General features: G+C 42.5%; 1 protein-coding gene across 1 annotated transcript in view; it reads right to left on the bottom strand.

Moving 5' to 3' along the window:
* LOC123770837 (uncharacterized) overlaps positions 1-21886 on the bottom strand; it is a 262279-nt gene that overhangs the window by 134025 nt on the left and 106368 nt on the right. The window contains exon 3 of the mRNA XM_069305725.1: positions 12838-13009. Coding sequence (XP_069161826.1) covers positions 12838-13009 — 172 coding nt within the window. The remainder of the gene's footprint in view (positions 1-12837; positions 13010-21886) is intronic.

Raw genomic sequence — 21886 nt, forward strand, 5'->3', positions numbered from 1 at the left:
AACTCTCTGACACCAAAAAAACCGCAAAAAACGTTTTTTGTTTGCTGGGATATGACCACCATAAAACACCTGTATATGACCACAGTAATACAGCTGTATATGACCACAGTAATACAGCTGTATATGACCACAGTAATACAGCTGTATATGACCACCATAACACAGCTGTATATGACTACCATACCACAGCTGTATATGACCACCATAACTCAGTTGTATATGACCACCATAACTCAGTTGTATATGACCACCATAACACAGTTGTATATGACCACCATAACTCAGTTGTATATGACCACCATAACACAGTTGTATATGACCACCATAACACAGTTGTATATGACCACCATAACTCAGTTGTATATGACCACCATAACACAGTTGTATATGACCACCATAACTCAGTTGTATATGACCACCATAACACAGTTGTATAGACCACCATAACACAGTTGTATAGACCACCATAACACAGCTGTATATGACCACCACTGTAGAATCTCACCATGGATACTAAAGGAAGGTGCAGAAGCACTAAGTGTGCCACTCTCTATGGTGTATAACAGGTCACTGGAAACAGGAGACTTACCAGAAAGTTGGAAGACAGCTAACGTGGTCCCAATATACAAAAAGGGTGACAGGCAAGAGGCACTGAATTACAGGCCAGTTTCCTTAACTTGTATACCATGCAAGGTGCTGGAGAAGATCGTGAGGAAAAGGCTCGTAGAGCATCTGGAGGGAAATAACTTTGTAACGCACCACCAACATGGGTTCAGAGATGGTAAATCGTGCCTCACAGGTTTAATAGAATTTTATGACCAGGCAACGAAAATTAGGCAGGAAAGAGAAGGGTGGGCCGACTGCATTTTCCTGGATTGCCAAAAAGCCTTTGACACAGTACACCATAAAAGGCTGTTAAAAAAGTTGGAGCAACAGGCAGGAGTAAAAGGGAAGGTGCTCCAGTGGATAAGGGAGTACTTAAGCAACAGGAAACAGCAAGTAACGGTGAGGGGGGAGACATCAGAGTGGCGAGATGTCACCAGCGGAGTCCCACAGGGCTCAGTACTTGGACCCATCCCACCAAACACACACCGAAACTACGACGTTGGTACAACGTTCGAACAAGTTTTAACACCTCCTAACCAGTTATAACAACCAATATAACAAGTTGTAACAACGTTCTAATACGTCATAAACACGTTAAGCCAAGATGTAACAACTTTATTACAAGTTGTAACAAGCGGAAAATAGAGACAGTTTCGGTTTGTGTTTCCAGGGATCCTGTTTCTAATATATGTGAACGATCTTCCAGAGGGTATAGACTCATTCCTCTCGATGTTTGCTGATGATGCAAAAATTATGAGAAGAATCAAGACGGATGAAGATAGACAGAGACTACAGGATGACCTGGATAAACTTGAGGAATGGTCTAGAAAATGGCTGCTAAAGTTCAACTCGGGAAAGTGTAAGGTGATGAAATTAGGCGAAGGGAGCAGGAGGCTGAACACAAGGTATCATCTGGGAGGGGAAATCCTGCAAGAGTCAAATAGAGAGAAGGATCTGGGGATTGATATCACACCGAACCTGTCCCCAGAGGCCCACATCAAAAGAATATCATCAGCGGCATATGCTAGACTGGCCAACATAAGAACTGCCTTCAGAAACTTGTGTAAGGAATCTTTCAGAACCCTGTATACCACTTATGTAAGACCAATCCTGGAGTATGCAGCTCCAGCCTGGAGTCCATACTTAGTTAAACACGAGACAAAGTTAGAGAAGATTCAGCGGTATGCCACCAGGCTCGTCCCGGAACTGAGAGGATTGAGCTACGAGGAAAGGCTAAAGGAGCTGAACCTCACATCCCTGGAAAACAGAAGAGTTAGGGGAGACATGATAACCACCTACAAAATTCTCAGGGGAATTGACAGGGTGGACAAAGACAAACTCTTCAGCACGGGTGGGGCACGAACAAGGGGACACAGGTGGAAACTTAGTACCCAGATGAGCCACAGAGACGTTAGAAAGAATTTTTTCAGTGTCAGAGTAGTTAATATATGGAATGCACTAGGCAGTGATGTGGTGGAGGCTGACTCCATACACAGTTTCAAATGTAGATATTATAGAGCCCAGTAGGCTCAGGAATCTGTACACCAGTTGATTGACAGTTGAGAGGCGGGACCAAAGAGCCAAAGCTCAACCCCCGCAAGCACAATTAGGTGAGTACAATTAGGTGAGTACCATAACACAGCTGTATATGACCACCATAACACAGTTGTACATGACCACCATAACTCAGTTGTATATGACCACCATAACACAGTTGTATAGACCACCATAACACAGTTGTATATGACCACCATAACACAGTTGTATATGACCACCATAACACAGTTGTATAGACCACCATAACACAGTTGTATATGACCACCATAACACAGTTGTATATGACCACCATAACACAGTTGTATATGACCACCATAACACAGCTGTATATGACCACCATAACACAGTTGTATATGACCACCATAACACAGTTGTATATGACCACCATAACACAGCTCTATATGACCACCATAACACAGTCAACACGTCAAGGTACCAACAAGAACGAGAGGAGGGGATGAACCAGCCTTGCTTGATCTGATATTTACCCTAAATGAGTTGGATATAAGGGAAGTTAAGTTGGAAGCCCCCTTGGGAATGAGTGATCATAGTGTATTGAGCTTTGAGTACCTGGTTGAGCTGGGAATTATCACCCCCAAAAAAGAACTGGGAAACAAAGGGCAGGCGTACCGAAAGGAAAACTATGAGGAGATGAATAAATTCCTATGGGATATACATTGGGACACAGAACTTGGAAAAAAGTCCTTACAAGACATGATGGACTATGTCACCCAAAAATGTCAGGAGGCTGTAAGCAGGTTTGTCCCAGCCCAACAGGAAAAAACAGAGAAGCAAAGGAAGAATCCGTAGTTTAATAAGGAATGTATGAAAGCAAAGGAGCTGAACAAAAAGACATGGAGGAACTTCCGTAATAACAGAACACCAGAAAGTAGTGAGAGGTACCAGAGAACCAGGAACGAGTATGTTAGTGTGAGAAGAGCAGCTGAGAAAAAGTTTGAAAATTATATAGCTAATAAAGTCAAGACCGAACCAAAGCTACTACACAGTCACATCAGGAGGAAGACAACAGTGAAGGAACAGGTGATGAAACTTAGGGTGGGCGAGGACAGGTACACAGAGAATGACAAAGAGGTGTGTGAAGAACTCAACAAAAGGTTCCAGGAGGTCTTTACAATAGAACAGGGAGACGTCACGGCGCTAGGAGAGGTGGCAGCAAACCAGGTGACCTTGGAAAGGTTCGAAATTACAAGAGATGAGGTCAAGAAGCACCTATTGGAGCTGGATGTGAGAAAAGCTGTTGGGCCGCATGGAATCTCACCATGGGTATTGAAAGAGTGTGCAGGAGCACTTTGCTTGCCACTCTCCATAGTGGTCACTGGAAACGGGAGACCTACCAGAAATATGGAAGACTGCTAATGTAGTACCAATATTTAAAAAGGGTGACAGACAAGAGGCACTGAACTACAGGCCAGTGTCCTTAACTTGTATACCATGCAAGGTGATGGAGAAGATTCTTAGAAAAAACCTAGTAACACATCTGGAGAGACGAGATTTCGTGACAACCCATCAACATGGGTTCAGTGAAGGTAAATCTTGCCTTACAGGCTTGATAGAATTCTACGATCAGGTGACAAAGATTAAGCAAGAAAGAGAAGGATGGGCGGACTGCATTTTTTTGGACTGTCGGAAAGCCTTTGACACAGTACCCCATAAAAGGTTGATGCATAAGCTGAAGAAACAGGCAGGAGTAACTGGTAGGGCGCTCCAGTGAATAAGAGAGTACCTAAACAATAGGAAGCAGAGAGTTATAGTGAGGGTGAGACCTCAGAATGGCGTGAAGTCACCAGTGGAATCCCACAGGGCTCTGTGCTTGGACCTATCCTGTTTCTGATATACGTAAATGATCTCCCAGAGGGTATAGACTCATTCCTCTCAACGTTTGCTGAAGACGCCAAAATTATGAGATGGATTAAGACAGAGGAGGACAGCTTGAAGCTTCAAGAAGACCTGGACAAGCTGCAGGAATTGTCGAACAAATGGCTGTTAAAGTTTAACCCCGAGCAAATGTAATGTAATGAGGATAGGGGTTGGAAGCATGAGACCAGATACAACGTATCTCTTGGGAGATGAAATACTTCAAGAGTCAGAGAGAGAGAAAGACCTGGGGGTTGATATCACGCCAGACCTGACCACTGAAGCTCATATCAAGAGGATAACATCAGCAGCATATGCCAGGTTGGCTAATATAAGAACGGCCTCTAGAAACTTGTGTAAAGAATCTTTCAGAACATTATATACCACATATGTCAGACCAATCCTGGAGTATGCGGCTCCTGCATGGAGTCCATATCTAGTCAAGCATAAGACTAAACTGAAAAAGGTTCAAAGGTTTGCGACCAGACTAGTACCCGAGCTGAGAGGTATGAGCTACGAGGAGAGACTGCGGGAATTGAACCTCACTTCGTTGGAAGACAGAAGAGTTAGGAGGGACATGATCACCACATTCAAGATTCTCAAGGGAATCGTTGATAAAGACAGGCTATTTAACACAAGGAGCACACGCACTAGGGGACACAGGTGGAAACTGAGTGCCCAAATGAGCCACAGAGATATTAGAAAGAACTTTTTTAGTGTCAGAGTGGTTGACAAATGGAATGCATTAGGAAGTGATGTGGTGGAGGCTGACTCCATACACAGTTTCAAGTGTAGATATGATAGCGCCCAATAGGCTCAGGAAGCTGTACACCTGTTGATTGACGGTTGAGAGGCGGGACCAAAGAGCCAAAGCTCAACCCCCGCAAACACAACTAGGTGAGTACAACTGTATATGACCACCACAACACAGCTGTATATAACCACCATAACACAGCTGTATATAACCACCATAACACAGCTGTATATAACCACCATAACACAGCTGTATATAACCACCATAACACAGCTGTATATAACCACCATAACACAGCTGTATATGACCACCATAACACAGCTGTATATAACCACCATAATAGCTGTATATGACCACCATAACAGCTGTATATGACCACCATAACACAGTTGTATATAACCACCATAATACAGCTGTATATGACCACCATAATAGCTGTATATAACCACCATAACAGCTGTATATGACCACCATAACAGCTGTATATGACCACCATAACAGCTGTATATGACCACCATAACACAGCTGTATATGACCACCATAACACAGTTGTATATAACCACCATAACACAGCTGTATATGACCACCGTAACACAGCTGTATATAACCACTATAATACAGCTGTATATGACCACCATAACACAGCTGTATATGACCACCATAACACAGCTGTATATAACCACCATAACACAGCTGTATATGACCACCATAACACAGCTGTATATAACCACCATAACACAGTTGTATATGACCACCATAACACAGCTGTATATAACCACCATAATACAGCTATATGTTAATGAATGTCATATAAATTTAGTATTTAAACTTGAAAAAATTGTATTAATATTCCAAAGAACAAAACATATTACATAAGCTAATATTTACGAATTCACAAACAAATTTATATCCAATCTCTGAGTAACTAAATGTTTTAAGTGTGGTTCACACAGCTGTCAAACAACATTAAAAATTTACATAATGTATTTTAGTGCATAATAAATATATTAAATTAAATATTTAAACTTGAAATTAGTATTTGTTGAATTCAAATACTCTTATAAAAGGGAATTTTATCAAAATAAAAGCAATTTATCTGATCTTCATATGTCTTAAGACATATGAAGAGGACTTAAGAATGTTTCATGCAACCATGAAATAACAATTACAATTTATTGATGAATTTTATTAAAAGTGCATAAACTTATTATTTAAACATATAAAAATAGGTTTTAATATAGGGAAGATAATATAGTATTTTAATATAGGGAAGATAGATTTTCTAAATAGAAAACTATATATTATAAATTATATATATATATAAATATTTTTACCATTTTTTGGATTTAACATTGCTCAAATACGTGCTGCACCTTTTTCACAACTTGCCATTCCCGCAACCATTTAGAAACGTTCCAGAAAGCATTAACAACATTTTGTTTGCTGGGTTATCTATCCTGTTCTCCCTTTTTCTCAGTCTCTCCTCCTCCCTCCCTCCTTCCTTCCCACCCTTCCAGTCTCTCTCTCAGAGCATTGAGGAGTCTGGGTCGAGGGAGGGAAAGACGTACCGTGCGCGCTCCGTTAAAATCGTGACATTAACCGGGATTTCTTAGGACTAAAGCCATGGATTACTGATTACAGACATCACAAAGTGCATAGTGACCCGCTGGAAAATTGAAAACAGTCATTAACAATGGAACTTTGTGTTAAATAGAGAATAAACGTGAGACCACGTGTGAGTCAGTGCACGAGGCTTTGTGTACATGCGTGTAGGCGGTATGAGGAAAAAATAGTGAACAGTGATTCGTGGAACAGTGAAGTGGAACGGGTATCACAACACACATATAAGTTGGAAGTGTAGGAAAATCGTGCATAGAATATTATAAATATAGAATACTAGAAATATAGAATAGTGGCAAGAGGCGGCATGAGCTAGGCTGTGTTTACACAAGACACGAGGCCTACCCCAGGACACGTCCCACAGTGATAATATACGGAAAACATATAGTGTAATATGAAAATGTGGATCTAGGAATTAGTAATAAAGTGAGTGAGTACCATTGCAAGCCGGAAATTAGGCAGAAAATTCCTTGTAAGAATACAAGCAAAGAATAAATCAGTGCTATAAATCCAGTAACTGGAAACTGGTGACATCAACCTGGGACAACAAGAGGTCACCTGTACGCACCGGGGGACCAGCTTAGCTACACTACGCTAAGTACCTGCCATAAAGTTTGAACAATATAACATACATAATATTACAAATATACGGTATACATATAATATTATAAATATTAAATATATAAATACATACTTATAATTTTATAAAGAGTTAAAAGGACTGACATCAACAAGTGATCCATACAGTGAAGCACAAATACAATACAATACATCAGACAATGGAGAGGTGTGGCGAGTGTTCGGGAGTACTGGGAAAACGTAATGTAGGCGTCAAGTGTTGCATCTGTAACATAAGATTTCCCTTGGGCTGTGCAGAATTAGCTCCAGGATGCACAAAAAGGCAAGGAATTTATTGGGTTTGCAAAGATGACAGATTAATGTTAGAGAACATAACTACACTGATGAAAAACTTTCCCGAGTCACAGAGATTATCATTCACAGAAAAGCTACCAGTGATATCTGCGGACTGGGAAAAGTCAACATTGGATAACGTCCAAAACTCAGGAACAGATAGTTTAGAGAACCGCAGCAGTAGTGTGGAGGAGGAGACTATTGTGGTACAAAATAACAGCAATATTGCAGAGCCAGGTAATATAAACAATGAGAGCAACAGTGAGACAGAGTGCACAAATGAAGGAATTGGGACGAAAGACGGAGATGGCTCCAATAAAGAGGTAGACAAGACAGACACAGGTATAAATACCTTGAAAAACGCAAAACCGGAACATATTTGCAAATTCTACGCTAAAGGAATATGCAAATATGGAAAATTAGGAGCAAAATGCAATTTTCTGCATCTTCGAAAAAGCAGGAACATGTTGGCGAGGGGTACATGCCGTTTTGGAACAGGGTGTAGATACTTTCACCCTAAATTATGTAAATTTTCAATTAGGGACAAAAAATGCTACAATCTTCAATGTCCGGAATTCCACGTGAGAGGTACACAGCGTTATAGACGGGAAGATCAGTATGACACTACTGGAAATTTTTTAGAGGAAGGCAGAAACAGAGTAGTAAATATAAGAGAGAGGAACAGTCAGATGGAACCACTACAGGATTACAGAGGGGAAGGGAGACACCCACAAGACTGGAATACAAATTATCAACAAGCACACAGGTACTACACAACACAACACCCGTCCTACTACCAAAACTGGACGAATCACTTCCAAAACAACACATCCTGGACCTGGGTAGAGTGGGGGGGAGAACTACCAAAGCCCACCAGAAGTGACACGCAATGTTGGAAATCATTCATATTTGCAAACATACAAGGCTTGAAACCAAAATCAACAAATAAAGTTACGTTCATAAATGGCCTCCTAATAGAATCGAACTCAATATTTGGTGCAGTTACAGAAACCCACACAAAAGACCACATGGATAGTGAAATCTGGATTCCTAATTATAATCTATATAGATGTGACAGAGTAATGAGGTCAAGTGGGGGAGTAGGTCTGTATATTAAAGAGGAGCTGGCATGCACAGAGCTCCTGAACTCGTCTAATGAGGTGGTAGAGGTACTTGGAATCAAGGTAGAAAATATGAATCAACTTATTATTTTAACATACAAACTGCCAGATGCAACAGTTGAGGAATTCACTGAACAGATCCACAAAACAGAGAATATCCTTGATAACCTAGCAAACCCAGCACCAGATATCATCTTCCTTGGAGACTTCAATCTACCCAGTTTAAAATGGAGAATAGTAAACAATAACATCATAGCAGGAAGTCAACCTCGAAATAACCAACCATCTTCTTGAGGTTATCTTGAGATGATTTCGGGGCTTTTTAGTGTCCCCGTGGCCCGGTCCTCGACCAGGCCTCCACCCCCAGGAAGCAGCTCGTGATAGCTGACTAACACCCAGGTACCTATTTTACTGCTAGGTAACAGGGGCATAGGGTGAAAGAAACTCTGCCCATTGTTTCTCGCCAGCGCCTAGGATCGAACCCAGGACCACAGGATCACAAGTCCAGCGTACTGTCCGCTCGGCTCCGACCGGTTCTCTGACCATAGGTCAGAGTACTACTGAGATTCTGTGACAAATTCTCGCTCAGTCAGCAGATTACACAACCGACTAGGAACGAAAACACGCTGGACCTGATATTCACGAACAATGAGGATTTTAATTAATTATCAAGAGAAAGCGCCAAGCCATTACGACTTTATAGCACTGGGAAGGGGTCAGGATAAGGATTTGGGATGGGAAGGGGGGACAAAAATTCAGATCAGACATTATTGTCTCAGACACTACGTACTCGGACCACAAGCTCATTGAAGTGCAAACTAACATTAATAACGGTAGTAGGCCCAAGAGAAACAACAAGCGAGAAGGGCTATTCAATCAATTCAATTTTAATAATAAGAGGATAGACTGGGAGAAAATAAACAGGTAACTTACAAACATTCAATGGAAAAATGTTCTAAGAAATAAAAATCCTACACAAGGAATAGAAAAACTGACTTCTGAAGTATATGAAGTCTGTCTGAAACATGTTCCTTTGAGGAAAGCCAGAAAGAGGTCCAATGTAAAAAGAGAACGCAGACGACATTACAAAAGGAGGAAGAAATTAACGGAAATGCTTAAGCAGACACGACTCCCCATACAGAGAAGAAATAATTTAAACAGGGAGATTGAAGAAATCGAACAGAGACTAAAGACTGAAGCATTCCTATCAGATTGAAGAAGGGCAACTAGAACAGAAAGTAATTCAAGAAATAAAGAAAAACCCAAAATATTTCTTCACATATGCTAAATCAAAAGCGAAAACCACTGCCAGTATTGGACCTACTAGTATTAGTGAAGGTTCATACACTGACGATAAAGAAATTAGTGAAATCCTAAAAAAAACAGTATGAGGACATGTTTAGCACTCCGATACTCAGCATGAAAGTGGAAGATTCGGACAATTTCTTTATGAATGGTACTCAAACATCTGTAAATATAACTGATATCAACACGAGTGTGGCAGATTTTGAAAGGGAAATTGACAATATGCCCATGCACGCAGCCCCGGATCCAGACTCATGGAATTCAATATTTATAAAGAAATGCACAGTGCCAGTAGCACAGGCACTCAGTATAGCGTGGAGGAAGAGCTTGGACACAGGGGAGATACCAGATGCGCTTAAAGCAGCAGACATTGCCCCTCTACACGAGGGTGGTAGCAAAGCATTGGCAAAGAATTATAGACCAGTTGCACTAACGTCCCACATAATAAAAGTATTTGAGAGAGTGATCAGGAGTCAGGTCACTAGTTTCATGGAAACCAATGACCTCCACAATCCAGGCCAACATGGATTTAAAGCAGGAAGATCATGCCTCTCGCAGCTACTTGACCACTATGACAAAATCACTGAGGCATTGGAGGAAAAACATAATGCAGATGTTGTATACACAGATTTTGCAAAGGCATTCGACAAATGTGACCATGGAGTGATTGCACACAAAATGAGGTCAATGGGTATAACTGGTAAAGTAGGACGCTGGATACTCAATTTCCTGTCGAACAGAACACGAAGAGTAACAGTCAATCAAGTAAAATCGAGTCCGAGCGCAGTTAAAAGCTCTGTTCCTTATTCTCATACCAGATATAGGCAAAAACACAAGTCACAGCTTCGTGTCATCCTTTGCAGATGATACAAAAATCAGCATGAAAATTACCTCTGCTGAAGACATTGATAAACTCCAAACAGATATTAACAAAGTTTTCGATTGGGCAGCAGAAAATAACATGATGTTTAACGGTGATAAATTCCAGGTACTCAGATACGGCAAAAATGAGGATCTTAAACATAATACAGGGTACAAAACACAATCGAATCTGCCCATAGTAGGAAAACAGCATGTCAAGGATTTGGGAATAATGATGTCCGACGACCTAACGTTTAGGGAGCATAACCAAGCAAATATTGCGTCAGCCAGAAAAAGGATAGGATGGATTACGAGAACCTTCAAGTCCAGATATCCCATCACAATGGTTGTACTTTTCAAATCACTTGTGTTGTCCCGTCTTGAGTACTGCTCAGTACTCACTTCCCCCTTCAGAGCAGGAGAGATTGCTGAAATTGAGGGAATACAGAGAACATATACGGCACGCATAGACGCGATAAAGCACCTAAATTATTGGGATCGTCTCAAAGCTCACCAAATGTACTCACTAGAAAGGAGACGAGGGAGATACCAAATAATGTACACATGGAAAATACTGGAGGGACAGGTCCCAAATCTGCACAGTAAAATAACAACGTACTGGAGTGAACGACATGGAAGAAAATGCAGAATAGAACCAGTGAACAGCAGAGGTGCCATGGGTACAATCAGAGAACACTGTATGAACATCAGAGGTCCACGGTTGTTCAGCGACCTATCAGCGAGCATCAGAAATATTACAGGAACAACCGTGGACATCTTCAAGAGGAAACTAGATTGTTTCCTTCAAGGAGTGCCGGACCAACCGGGCTGTGGTGGGTATGTGGGCCTGCGGGCCGCTCCAAGCAACAGCCTGGTGGACCAAACTCTCACAAGTCAAGCCTGGCCTCGGGCCGGACTTGGGGAGTAGAGGAACTCCCAGAACCCCATCAACCAGGTATTGAGTATATGTGCCCAGCAAAACGTAACAGCTCCATTATTTTGACTATTATTAGATGCAATGTTTTATGAACTTTATAGTTACATTCTGTATATACCGAACTGCCAAAAAAATGAATACACTTTATAGACAATCAAACCTACATTTCAGACTGCAAAGGAGTCGTTGGTTTTTGCAGTATGAGTCAATCCTACTTAAGGAAGAACATCGAGGAGACCCTAAACCATCTGTGACACTCTCTATTTTCTCACAATTTACCATGGAAAATTGTGCCAGGCTAACTGGATATTTGGACAAACAGGTTGACAAATAAACATTCCCTTATAAAGACATAAACTAGAGAATACCTAACAATCACTTACAAAACTGACATAAAGAGGCTTTTGTCAGCACGAAGTTCACCATCAAAGTCTTGTAGTGATAATTTCTGCAGAATAGAGGTTATAGATCTGAAATTTTGGTCAAAAGGCTCTGACCGAGATTGCAAACATTCTTTGGTAAAGCGCTCAATGGGTATGTATATATATAATCCACACGGTATTTAAGGGCAGATGTTATTCACACTGTTGATGATTCACGTATCCTTATAACAAAGCTGCTACTATGTGAAGCATTTTCACTCCCTATTACCCTAACTGCTTAATCACTTTGGAGCATCAGTTGTGCACTTTCTCACTGAGTGGATCACAATGGGTCTGTTCAGTGTTAAATATTACCCATTTTTATGTGTATATGCACTTGAAGTGCATATACACAAATATAATAGAGATAAGCAAACACATTTCATAATTTAACATATATTCAGTTATTTATGAGTTGTTATTATTCTTTTTGTCCACGAGAGCTAGTAAGACAGTTGGAAACAAAATGTATAGTGGTTAGCATAGTCGACTCACCCAAGGTTTTTCTCCCGGGCAGAATGAGACGTTTGCGTATGTTTCCTTACATCTGTTGCCTATACTGACCAACCCAGGAGTTACATAAATGTTTTAGCTTGCAGTCTTCAGAAGGTTTGTGTATGCTCTAAGAAGACCTCCCGATTTCTCTTTTTACGCAGTAAACAGGTGCCCGCAGTTAGGCAACTGTCATAAGTTGCACCCTGGGAATGGGTAATCTCAGGCTTTCGGTGGCCTCCTATGCCACCGTTCACTGAGCAGTAAACAGGGTTCCCCGAAAGTGAGTTAACTGTTATGAGTTACATCCAAGAGGAAACTGGTACGCCTAACATGGTTCCTGTCTAAGATAATTTAAAATCATAAATATCTCACCTGCCGTGGTGGCCAAGAGCTTTGTCTGCGATCTCCATGTAAGGTGTGCGGCAGGCATCACGATACTCCTCCGGCCAACGTTCTTCAAGAACCATCCAGGAGGCTGCCAATCGAGTCCCGGAGAAGCCCACAATAACGCAGAACATCACCATCATGAGCACTCCAATCCACCCTGGAATTGAAATGTATATATATATATATATATATATATATATATATATATATATATATATATATATATATATATATATATATATATATCTCTCTCTCTCTCTCTCTCTCTCTCTCTCTTACTCTCTCTCTCTCACGCGCTCTCTCTCTCTCTCTCTCTCTCTCTCTCTCTCTCTCTCTCTCTCTCTCTCTCTCTCTCTCTCTCTCTCTCTCACTCTCTCTCTCTCTCTCTCTCTCTCTCTCTCTCTCTCTCTCTCTCTATCTCTCTCTTACTCTCTCTCTCTTACTCTCTCTCTCTTACTCTCTCTCTCTCACGTTCTCTCTCTCTCTCTCTCTCTCTTTCTCTCTCTCTCTCTCTCTCTCTCTCTCTCTCTCTCTCTCTCTCTCTCTCTCTCTCTCTCTCTCTCTCTCTCTCTCTCTCTCTCTCTCTCTCGCCCTCTCTCTCTCTCGCCCTCTCTCTCTCTCTCTCTCTCTCTCTCTCTCTCTCTCTCTCTCTCTCTCTCTCTCTCTCTCTCTCTCTCTCTCTCTCTCTCTCTCTCTCTCTCTCTCTCTCTCTCTCGTTCTCTCTCTCTCTCTCTCTCTCTCTCTCTCTCTCTCTCTCTCTCTCTCTCTCTCTCTCTCTCTCTCTCTCTCTCTCTCTCTCTCTCTCTCTCTCTCTCTCTCTCTCTCTCTCGTTCTCTCTCTCTCTCTCTCTCTCTCTCTCTCTCTCTCTCTCTCTCTCTCTCTCTCTGTGTCTCTCTCTCTCTCTCTGGATGCACAACTGGATACTATACTAATTATAGAACAGAACAATAAGGTAATATAAGCATCATAATAATGTCAGAATCCATGCAAGATTCGTAACATTAGCATTAGGCATTAAAGAGCAGGAAAGCTCCAGTAGGACAGAATGGAATGGTAAGGACAGAGATGAAGTGAATGAAATACTATAGGGGCTAGAGATGGAGGGGGCTGCACATAGCATTGAGAAGATTTTCAAGTTAGGCTGGTACAGCAAGGACGGAGTCTGCCTGATAAGGATAGTGTTTGCAAACGAGACCACGAAGGAGAATAGTCTAGCAAGGAAGAGCCAACTGCAATATGTTGGAGAATGCAAAAAATATTCCTCCAGAGGGACATGACAAAGGGGTAGAGAGCCATGGCATCAGAAGCAAGGAAGAAGCACAAAGTGAGAGGAAAAAAACAGGAAATCACAGCCCCCAACACAACATTCCCAGAGGTGAGAGGGGGAACCCAAAACCAGCACCACAGTAACACCAGAAGAGAGGGCAACACAACCACCACCTCCTCTGTGTAGAAACACCCCTTACCCCAAACCCTCCCTGGCCCCACTCAAATGCTCAGCTAACCCCCCCCCCTCACCCCATACACTTCTTGCTACCTCTCTCTCCCACTCCCACCATGTCTCCCTCCCCCATGTCCCTTCCTGTCTCCGCTACCCATTCATCCTATATCCTCACTGTCCACCCTTCCCTTGACCCCCTCCCCTCCCCTTCCCCCCAGTATCCTCTGAGATCTCGTTTTCCACCCCACAAATCTTCACACCCATGGAACAGCTTCCCCCATCAGCAGAACGCTCACCAAGAAGGGGACATGAGAAGGGACAGAAGGAAGTGAGTCTCAAGGCAATGTACAATAATATAGATGGGATTACAGATAACACAAATGAACTTGGAGAATGGGTACTAGAAGAAAACCCAGACATAATAGCACTCACGGAAACAAAGCTAACGAAAACTATAACAAATGTAGTGTTTCCACAGGATTAATGTGTTATGAGGAAAGAGCAAGAAGGAAGACGAGGTGGTGGTGTAGCTCTGCTGTAAGAACAGGCTGGAGTTTTGAGGAGATGGTTATTGAGGGCTGTGAAGGTTTCAATGACTACATAACAGGTACCATAGCAATTGGAGGACTAAAACTTATAGTAGTAGTCATATATCACCCACTATCAAATGACAGAAGACCCAGACAGGCATATGATAAAAACAACATGGCCACTATTAATATAATAGAGAGGGCAGCTTCTGTCGCTCGCTAGCAGAAACGGATCTGGACTACTAATCATGTGAGACTTCAACCACGGGAAGATAGATTGGGAGAACTGAGACTCACATGGAGGAACAGACACATGGAGAGCTAAGCTGAAGGCGTGGCAACAAGAAACTTTCTAAGCCAACACGTCAAGGGACCGACAAGAATGACACGGGAAGATGAACCAGCAATGCTTGATCTGATATTTACCCTAAATGAGTGGGATATAAGGGAAGTTAAGTTGGAAGTACCCTTGGGAGTGAGTGATCATAGTGTATTGATCTTTGAGTACCTGGTATAGCTAGGATTTATCTCCCCAAAAACCGAACTAGGAAACAAAAGGCTGGCATACCAAAAGGGGAATTATGTGGAGATGAGACGTTTCCTAAGGGATATATCATGGGACACAGAACTCAGAGCTACGTCCATACAAGACATGATGGACTATGTCACCCAAAAGTGTCAGAAGGCAGTAAACAGGTTTATCCCGGCCCAAAAGGAATAATCCGAGAAGCAAAAGAAGAATCCGGAGTTTAATAGGGCATGTATGGAAACAAAGGAGCTGAACGAAAAGGCATGGAGGAACTTCCGAAATAACAAAACACCAGAAAGCAGAGAGAGAGATACCAGAGAACCAGGAAAGAGTATGTTAGTGAGAAGAAAAGCAGAGAAAAAGTATGAAAATAATATAGCAAATAAAGCCAAGACCGAACCAAAGCAACTCCGCATCAGGAGGAAAATGGCAGTGATGGAACAGGTGATGAAACTTAGAACAGGCTAGGACAGCTATACAGAGAATGACAAAGAGGTGTGTGATGAACACAACAAGAGGTTCCAGGAGATCTTCATAACAGAATGAGATGAGGTCACTGCACTAGGAGAGGTGACTGTAAACCAGGCAGCCTTGGCAGGGTTCTAAATTACAAGAGATGAGATCAGGTGACACCTGTTGGATCTGGATGTGAGTAAGGCTGTTGGTCCAGACGGAATCTCACAATGGGTATTTGAAAGAGAGTGCAGAAGCACTTTGCTTGCCACTCTCCACAGTGTATAGTAGGTCACTGGAGACGGGAGACCTACCAGAAGTATGGAAGACGGCTAATGTGGTCCCAATATACAAAAAGGGTGACAGACAAGAGTCACTGAATTACAGGCCAGTGTCCTTAACTTGTTTACCATGCAAGGTGATGGAGAAGATCGTGAGGAAAAAGTTCCTCAGTAAACTTTACTCTCATGGATGGGGGAATGGGAAGAGATGGGGTAAACTTTGGGTTGGAGGAGATAATATTAGAACAGAAAAGTACTTGAATACAAAATGGGAATATGAAATGACCAAACATAAGTAGTGGACCGGGGGATATTATAGCAGAAATTAAGAAGATGGAAACAGAGTAGGGGGCGGCTTGGAAAGATATAAGAGAAGAGTAACTACCTTAAAATCAGTTATAGGCCGGTTCTATGGGCTATGGTTTGTCACACACCCCCTCCTGACCATACATGATCCTGTTCAGCCCCTCATACCCCTTTCCCACCATTCCTTTGACTCATGTCCAAGCTCTTCCTCCCACCAGCACCTCCCTGACCTCCGTCGACTCCCTGACCTCCATCCACCCCCTGACCTCCGTCCACACCCTGACCCCCGTCCACACCCTGACCCCGTCCACTCCCTGTCCTCCGTCCACCCCCTGACCTCCGTCCACACCCTGACCTCCGTCCACACCCTGACCTTCGTCCACACCCCGACCTCCGTCGACTCCCTGACCTCCATCCACCCCCTGACCTCCGTCCACACCCTGACCCCCGTCCACACCCTGACCCCCGTCCACTCCCTGTCCTCCGTCCACCCCCTGACCTCCGTCCACACCCTGACCTCCGTCCACACCCTGACCTCCGTCCACACCCCGACCTCCGTCGACTCCCTGACCTCCATCCACCCCCTGACCTCCGTCCACACCCTGACCCCCGTCCACACCCTGACCCCCGTCCACTCCCTGTCCTCCGTCCACCCCCTGACCTCCGTCCACACCCTGACCTCCGTCCACACCCTGACCTCCGTCCACACCCTGACCTCCGTCCACACCCTGACCTCCGTCCACCCCCTGACCCCCGTCCACTCCCTGACCTCCGTCCACCCCCTGACCCCCGTCCACTCCCTGACCTCCGTCCACCCCTGACCCCCGTCCACTCCCTGACCCCCGTCCACTCCCTGACCTCCGTCCTCCCCCTGACCCCCGTCCACTCCCTGACCTCCGTCCACACCCCCTGACCTCCATCCACACCCTGACCATCACCCACAGCCTGACCATCACCCACAACCTGACCCTCGCTCACCCCCGGACTCCCAGCCACTCCCTAACACGGATGCTATCCGTGACAGAGATGCTATCTGGGAATATGGTGTCCATTAAAAGCCTGAAGATTTGGTACACAAACGCCGACGAAGACGCCAACATTTTTGGAGGCAAAGCTTAGATTCTGGAGTTATCCCTGCCATACTAAAAACACCAGAGATAGCACCACTCCATAAAGAAGGAAATAAGACAGAGGCAAAAAATTACAGACCGATTACATTTACATCACACATCATAAAAATCTTTGAGATAGTTCTAAGAAGTATGATCACAAATTACATGGAATCACTGCATCTCCATACCCCTGGACAACATAGTTTCAGAACAGGACGATCTTGCCTGTCATACTTGCTGGACCATTATGACATGGCCTTAGATGCCATGAAAGACAAACAAAACGCTGATGTAATTTACACAGATTTCATAAAAGCCTTCGACAAATATGACCATGGTGTTATTGCACACAAAATGCGTGCAAAATGAATTACCAGAAAAACTGGCAGATGGGTCTACAATTTCCTGACAATCAGAACTCAATGTGTAATAGTCAACAAAATAAAATCCGGACCATCAACCGTGAATAGCTGTGGGAACCGACCTGTGAGATTTATATTTATTTAATTTATATGAATTTATATTTACGTTAATTTATATACTTCGATAGCAATTTGTATAATGATAAGTGGACTGTATTTCTGCAATAATCTCATAATCTCACAAATCGATCCTCTACACTTTAGGGGGGTTTATTAAATTTATATATGCAGCCAATCAAACTACAGTAATAGACTACATACATTGAAGAGGTTCCTTATCTTATAGTACAGCAGGTTAGTCCACCAGGTATAACTAGGGTGTAGACACCAAATTATCCTCTTTGAGGTAGCTTCCATCACCCAGTAACTGATGCACAAAGCCTTGCTTCCTCGTCTTGACCTGTCAAAAGGGCGCTAGCTGTAAAGCCAGATTCTATATATGACAAGCTATATCAGAGAAAACACTATACATGGAACAATAAAGACCTGGCTTAATTACCTTTAGTTTGAGGCTATGTCGTGCTCTAACCGGATCACCCTATATAATGACATTAATGGCCATAAATGAAAGATACATGGGTTTCGGAAAGAACACTTAACTTGAATTTGTTGACAGCGTGTGATAATGGTACACCTTTGGTTTCCATAACACTTCGTCCAAGTAAAATTAACAGGAGCCGTATTTGCTCCTGTGAGCCTCTGGTCTAGTATAAACAATGGCTGCCCTCCTTCCTCCCTGACGCCTGGCTTACATTGTCCAGATTTCAGAAAGTGATAGAAGGGTCACATTTACTCTACTTTAATATTGATAATTAAGTTAATTTATATAAGATGTTTTTATGATGGTAAAGTCCAAAGACTAATGTATTTAAGAATAATTCCCAGCAGAATAGCTGGTGAATTATAATAGTATGTGGTGATGATATCCCGTTTTCTTTAGACGGTAATTCCACTACAAGTTACGTTTTCTATGGGTAACTTGTTGGTAATACAGCAGCAATTATTATCTGTCTGTATAATATATTAAATGGTGTCGGATTTTCCGACAATAGCTCAGTCCCCCAGGGTACTGTGCTTGCTCCAGTAATTTTTCTCATCCTCATATCGGACATAAACAAGGACACAATCTATAGCACTGTATCATCCTTTACGGATGACGTTAGGATTTTTATGAGAATAGAATACAGAGAACACAGCAAACCTCCAATCTGATGTAAATCAGGTTTTTCAATGGGCTACAGAAAATAATAAGGTATTTAACGAAGATAAGTTCCAGCTATTGCACTACAGGAAAAATTTAAATATAATAACAGAAACCACGTACAAATCGCAGTCAAATCATAACATAGAACGAAAAAGCAATGCAAAAGATTTGGTGTACTCATGTCGGAAGACCTTACTTTTAAAGAACACAATAAAGTAGCTGTCACAACTGCAAGAAAAATGACAGGTTGGATAACAAGAACTTTTTAAACTAGAGATGCTATACCAATGATGATACTCTTCAAGATGCTGGTGTTTTTTTAAAGTAGAGTACTGTTGCACAATGACAGCCCCTTTCAAAGCTGGAGAAATTGCTGACCTGGAGAGCGTGCAGAGATCCTTTACTGCTACAATCCACTCAGTAAAACATCTAAACTATTGGGAATGACTAAAATGCCTAAATCTGTATTTCTTGAGCGCATGCAGGAGAGATACATAATAATTTACACGTGGAAAATAGTAGAGGGGCTGATCCCAAACCTGCATACAGAAATAACACCACATTAAGAGACCAGGAGGCATGGCAGGATGTGCAGAATATCCCCATTGAAAATTAAAGGTGCAATAGGTACTCTGAGAGGGAACTCTATCAACATCAGAGGCCCGAGACTGTTCAACACTCTTCCACTACACATAAGGGATATAACTGGCCGACCCCTCACAATGTTCAAGAGAGAGCTTGATAAACACCACCGAAGGATACCTGATCAACCAGCCTGTGACTCATACGTCAGGGTGCGAGCAGCCTCGTCCAACAGCCTGGTTGACCAGACCAGCAATGACGAGGCCTGGTTGATGACCTGGCTGCGGGGACGCTAAGCCCCGTAAGCAACTCAAAGTATACTCAAGGAGTTACAAACAAAGCAGAGGAATTAAAGAAAGAGTAAATGGAAATTACTCAGATTTGATTGCAAAAGTGGAAACGAAAATAAATTATATGATCTCTGATGCAATATTCCCAGGGGGGGATTCCAAGTGATAAGGAAAGAAAGACAACAAAGGCAAGGAGGAGGAGTTGCACTCCAAGTAAAACAGGAGTGCTAATTTAAAGAAATCAGAGTGAAAATGTATACATAGACTCCATCAATATGACACTGACAGCAGATGGAAAAATAATTGTGGTTCTGGAAATTTACAACCCCCCACCAAATAACAGAAGACCCAGGTAAGAATATGATGACAACAACAAAGCATGCATAGAAGCATTGCAGAGAGAAGCAACAGTGGCACACAGAATGAGAGCTAAACTTCTAGTAATGGGGGATCTAAATCATGAAGAGATTGACTCTGATTCCAGAAATCCTCATGGTGGGGAAGAAACGTGGGGAGCGAAATTATTGGTGGGTAGTAGAAATATACTTAACACAACATGTAAGGAGGACACAAGAGAAAGGGGAGGAGATACACCAAGCCTACTGGACTTGATCTTCACCCAGAATGAGGAAGACATTGAGAACTTAGATCATGAAATACCACTAGGAGCAAGTGACTATTGTGTCCTGGTACTCGACTACATGATGGAACTCAGAACAGTGCCCATAAGTCAAGGAGTCAGGGAAAGAAGAGCAGACTATAAAAAAGGAGACTACATGAAAGTAAGAGAGTATCTGGGAAGTATTCAATGGGAGGAGGAACTTAGAGGGAAGACGATCCAGGATATGATGGACCAAGAAAAAACGGAGGTGCAAAGAGACAGAAGAGAGCTTCATACCAAAATTAAGGGAAAAGGGTAGAACATTTTATAATCCGTGGTTCAATAGACAGTGCCAGGGAGCAAAAGCAAAAAGCAGGAAGGAGTAGAGGAAATAAAGAAGGCAAAGGACAGAGGTAAACCGGATTAGACCCGACAGGGCCAGGAATAACTTCATAAACACAAGAAGCTTGGCAGAAAAAAACTTAAAAATAATATTGCCTCCAAAGCAAAGAACCAACCGAAACACCTACATAGCCATATATGAAGGAAAATTATAGTGAATGACCAAGTGACCTCGTTATGAAAAAGGGGAGGCCAGTATACAGACAATGATGAAGAAATTTGTGAGGAGCTCAATGTGGGCTTCCATGGAGCGTTCACTACTGAGCCTGAACAGCTCTAGGAGCTAAATGAGGACATAGCCCGTGATGAGAAACTACTAAATATTGAGATACCAGCAAAGGAAGTAAGAATACAACTACCATCATTGGATGTAACTAAAGCTACTGGGCAAGATAGAATATCACCATGGATGTTGAAAGAAGCAGCACAGCCCTCAGCATACCTCTAGCACTAATTCATAATGAGTCACTTACACAGGGTGAATTGTCCAGCTCCTGGAAGAAGACAAATGTAGTGTCACTCTACAAGAAAGGAGATAGAGATGAGGCACTTAACTACAGACCAGCACTGCTCACAGGCATCCCTTGCAAAGTACTTGACAGAATTATAAGGTTAAGACTTCTTGTACACCTAGAAAGAATTAGGTTTGTAAGTAAACGAGTACATGACAAACTGTGGCAAACAAAAAGCTCTTACAGCAAAACTTATGAAGAAATAATGCCTGTCTCCAGAAATCAAGATGGCGCCTGGAGTTTACTTTACTCCAGGTCATCCACAAATCCTCTCTCAACTTGATGTGGAATTTCACTGTATTTCTCCCAGATATTTATGGTCCTTTGAACCGAATCATGATTCAGATCGATTAAGGAATCAGTGCATTA

The sequence above is a fragment of the Procambarus clarkii genome, chromosome 56, assembly GCF_040958095.1.
Source record: "Procambarus clarkii isolate CNS0578487 chromosome 56, FALCON_Pclarkii_2.0, whole genome shotgun sequence".
NCBI classification, from domain to species: domain Eukaryota; kingdom Metazoa; phylum Arthropoda; class Malacostraca; order Decapoda; family Cambaridae; genus Procambarus; species Procambarus clarkii.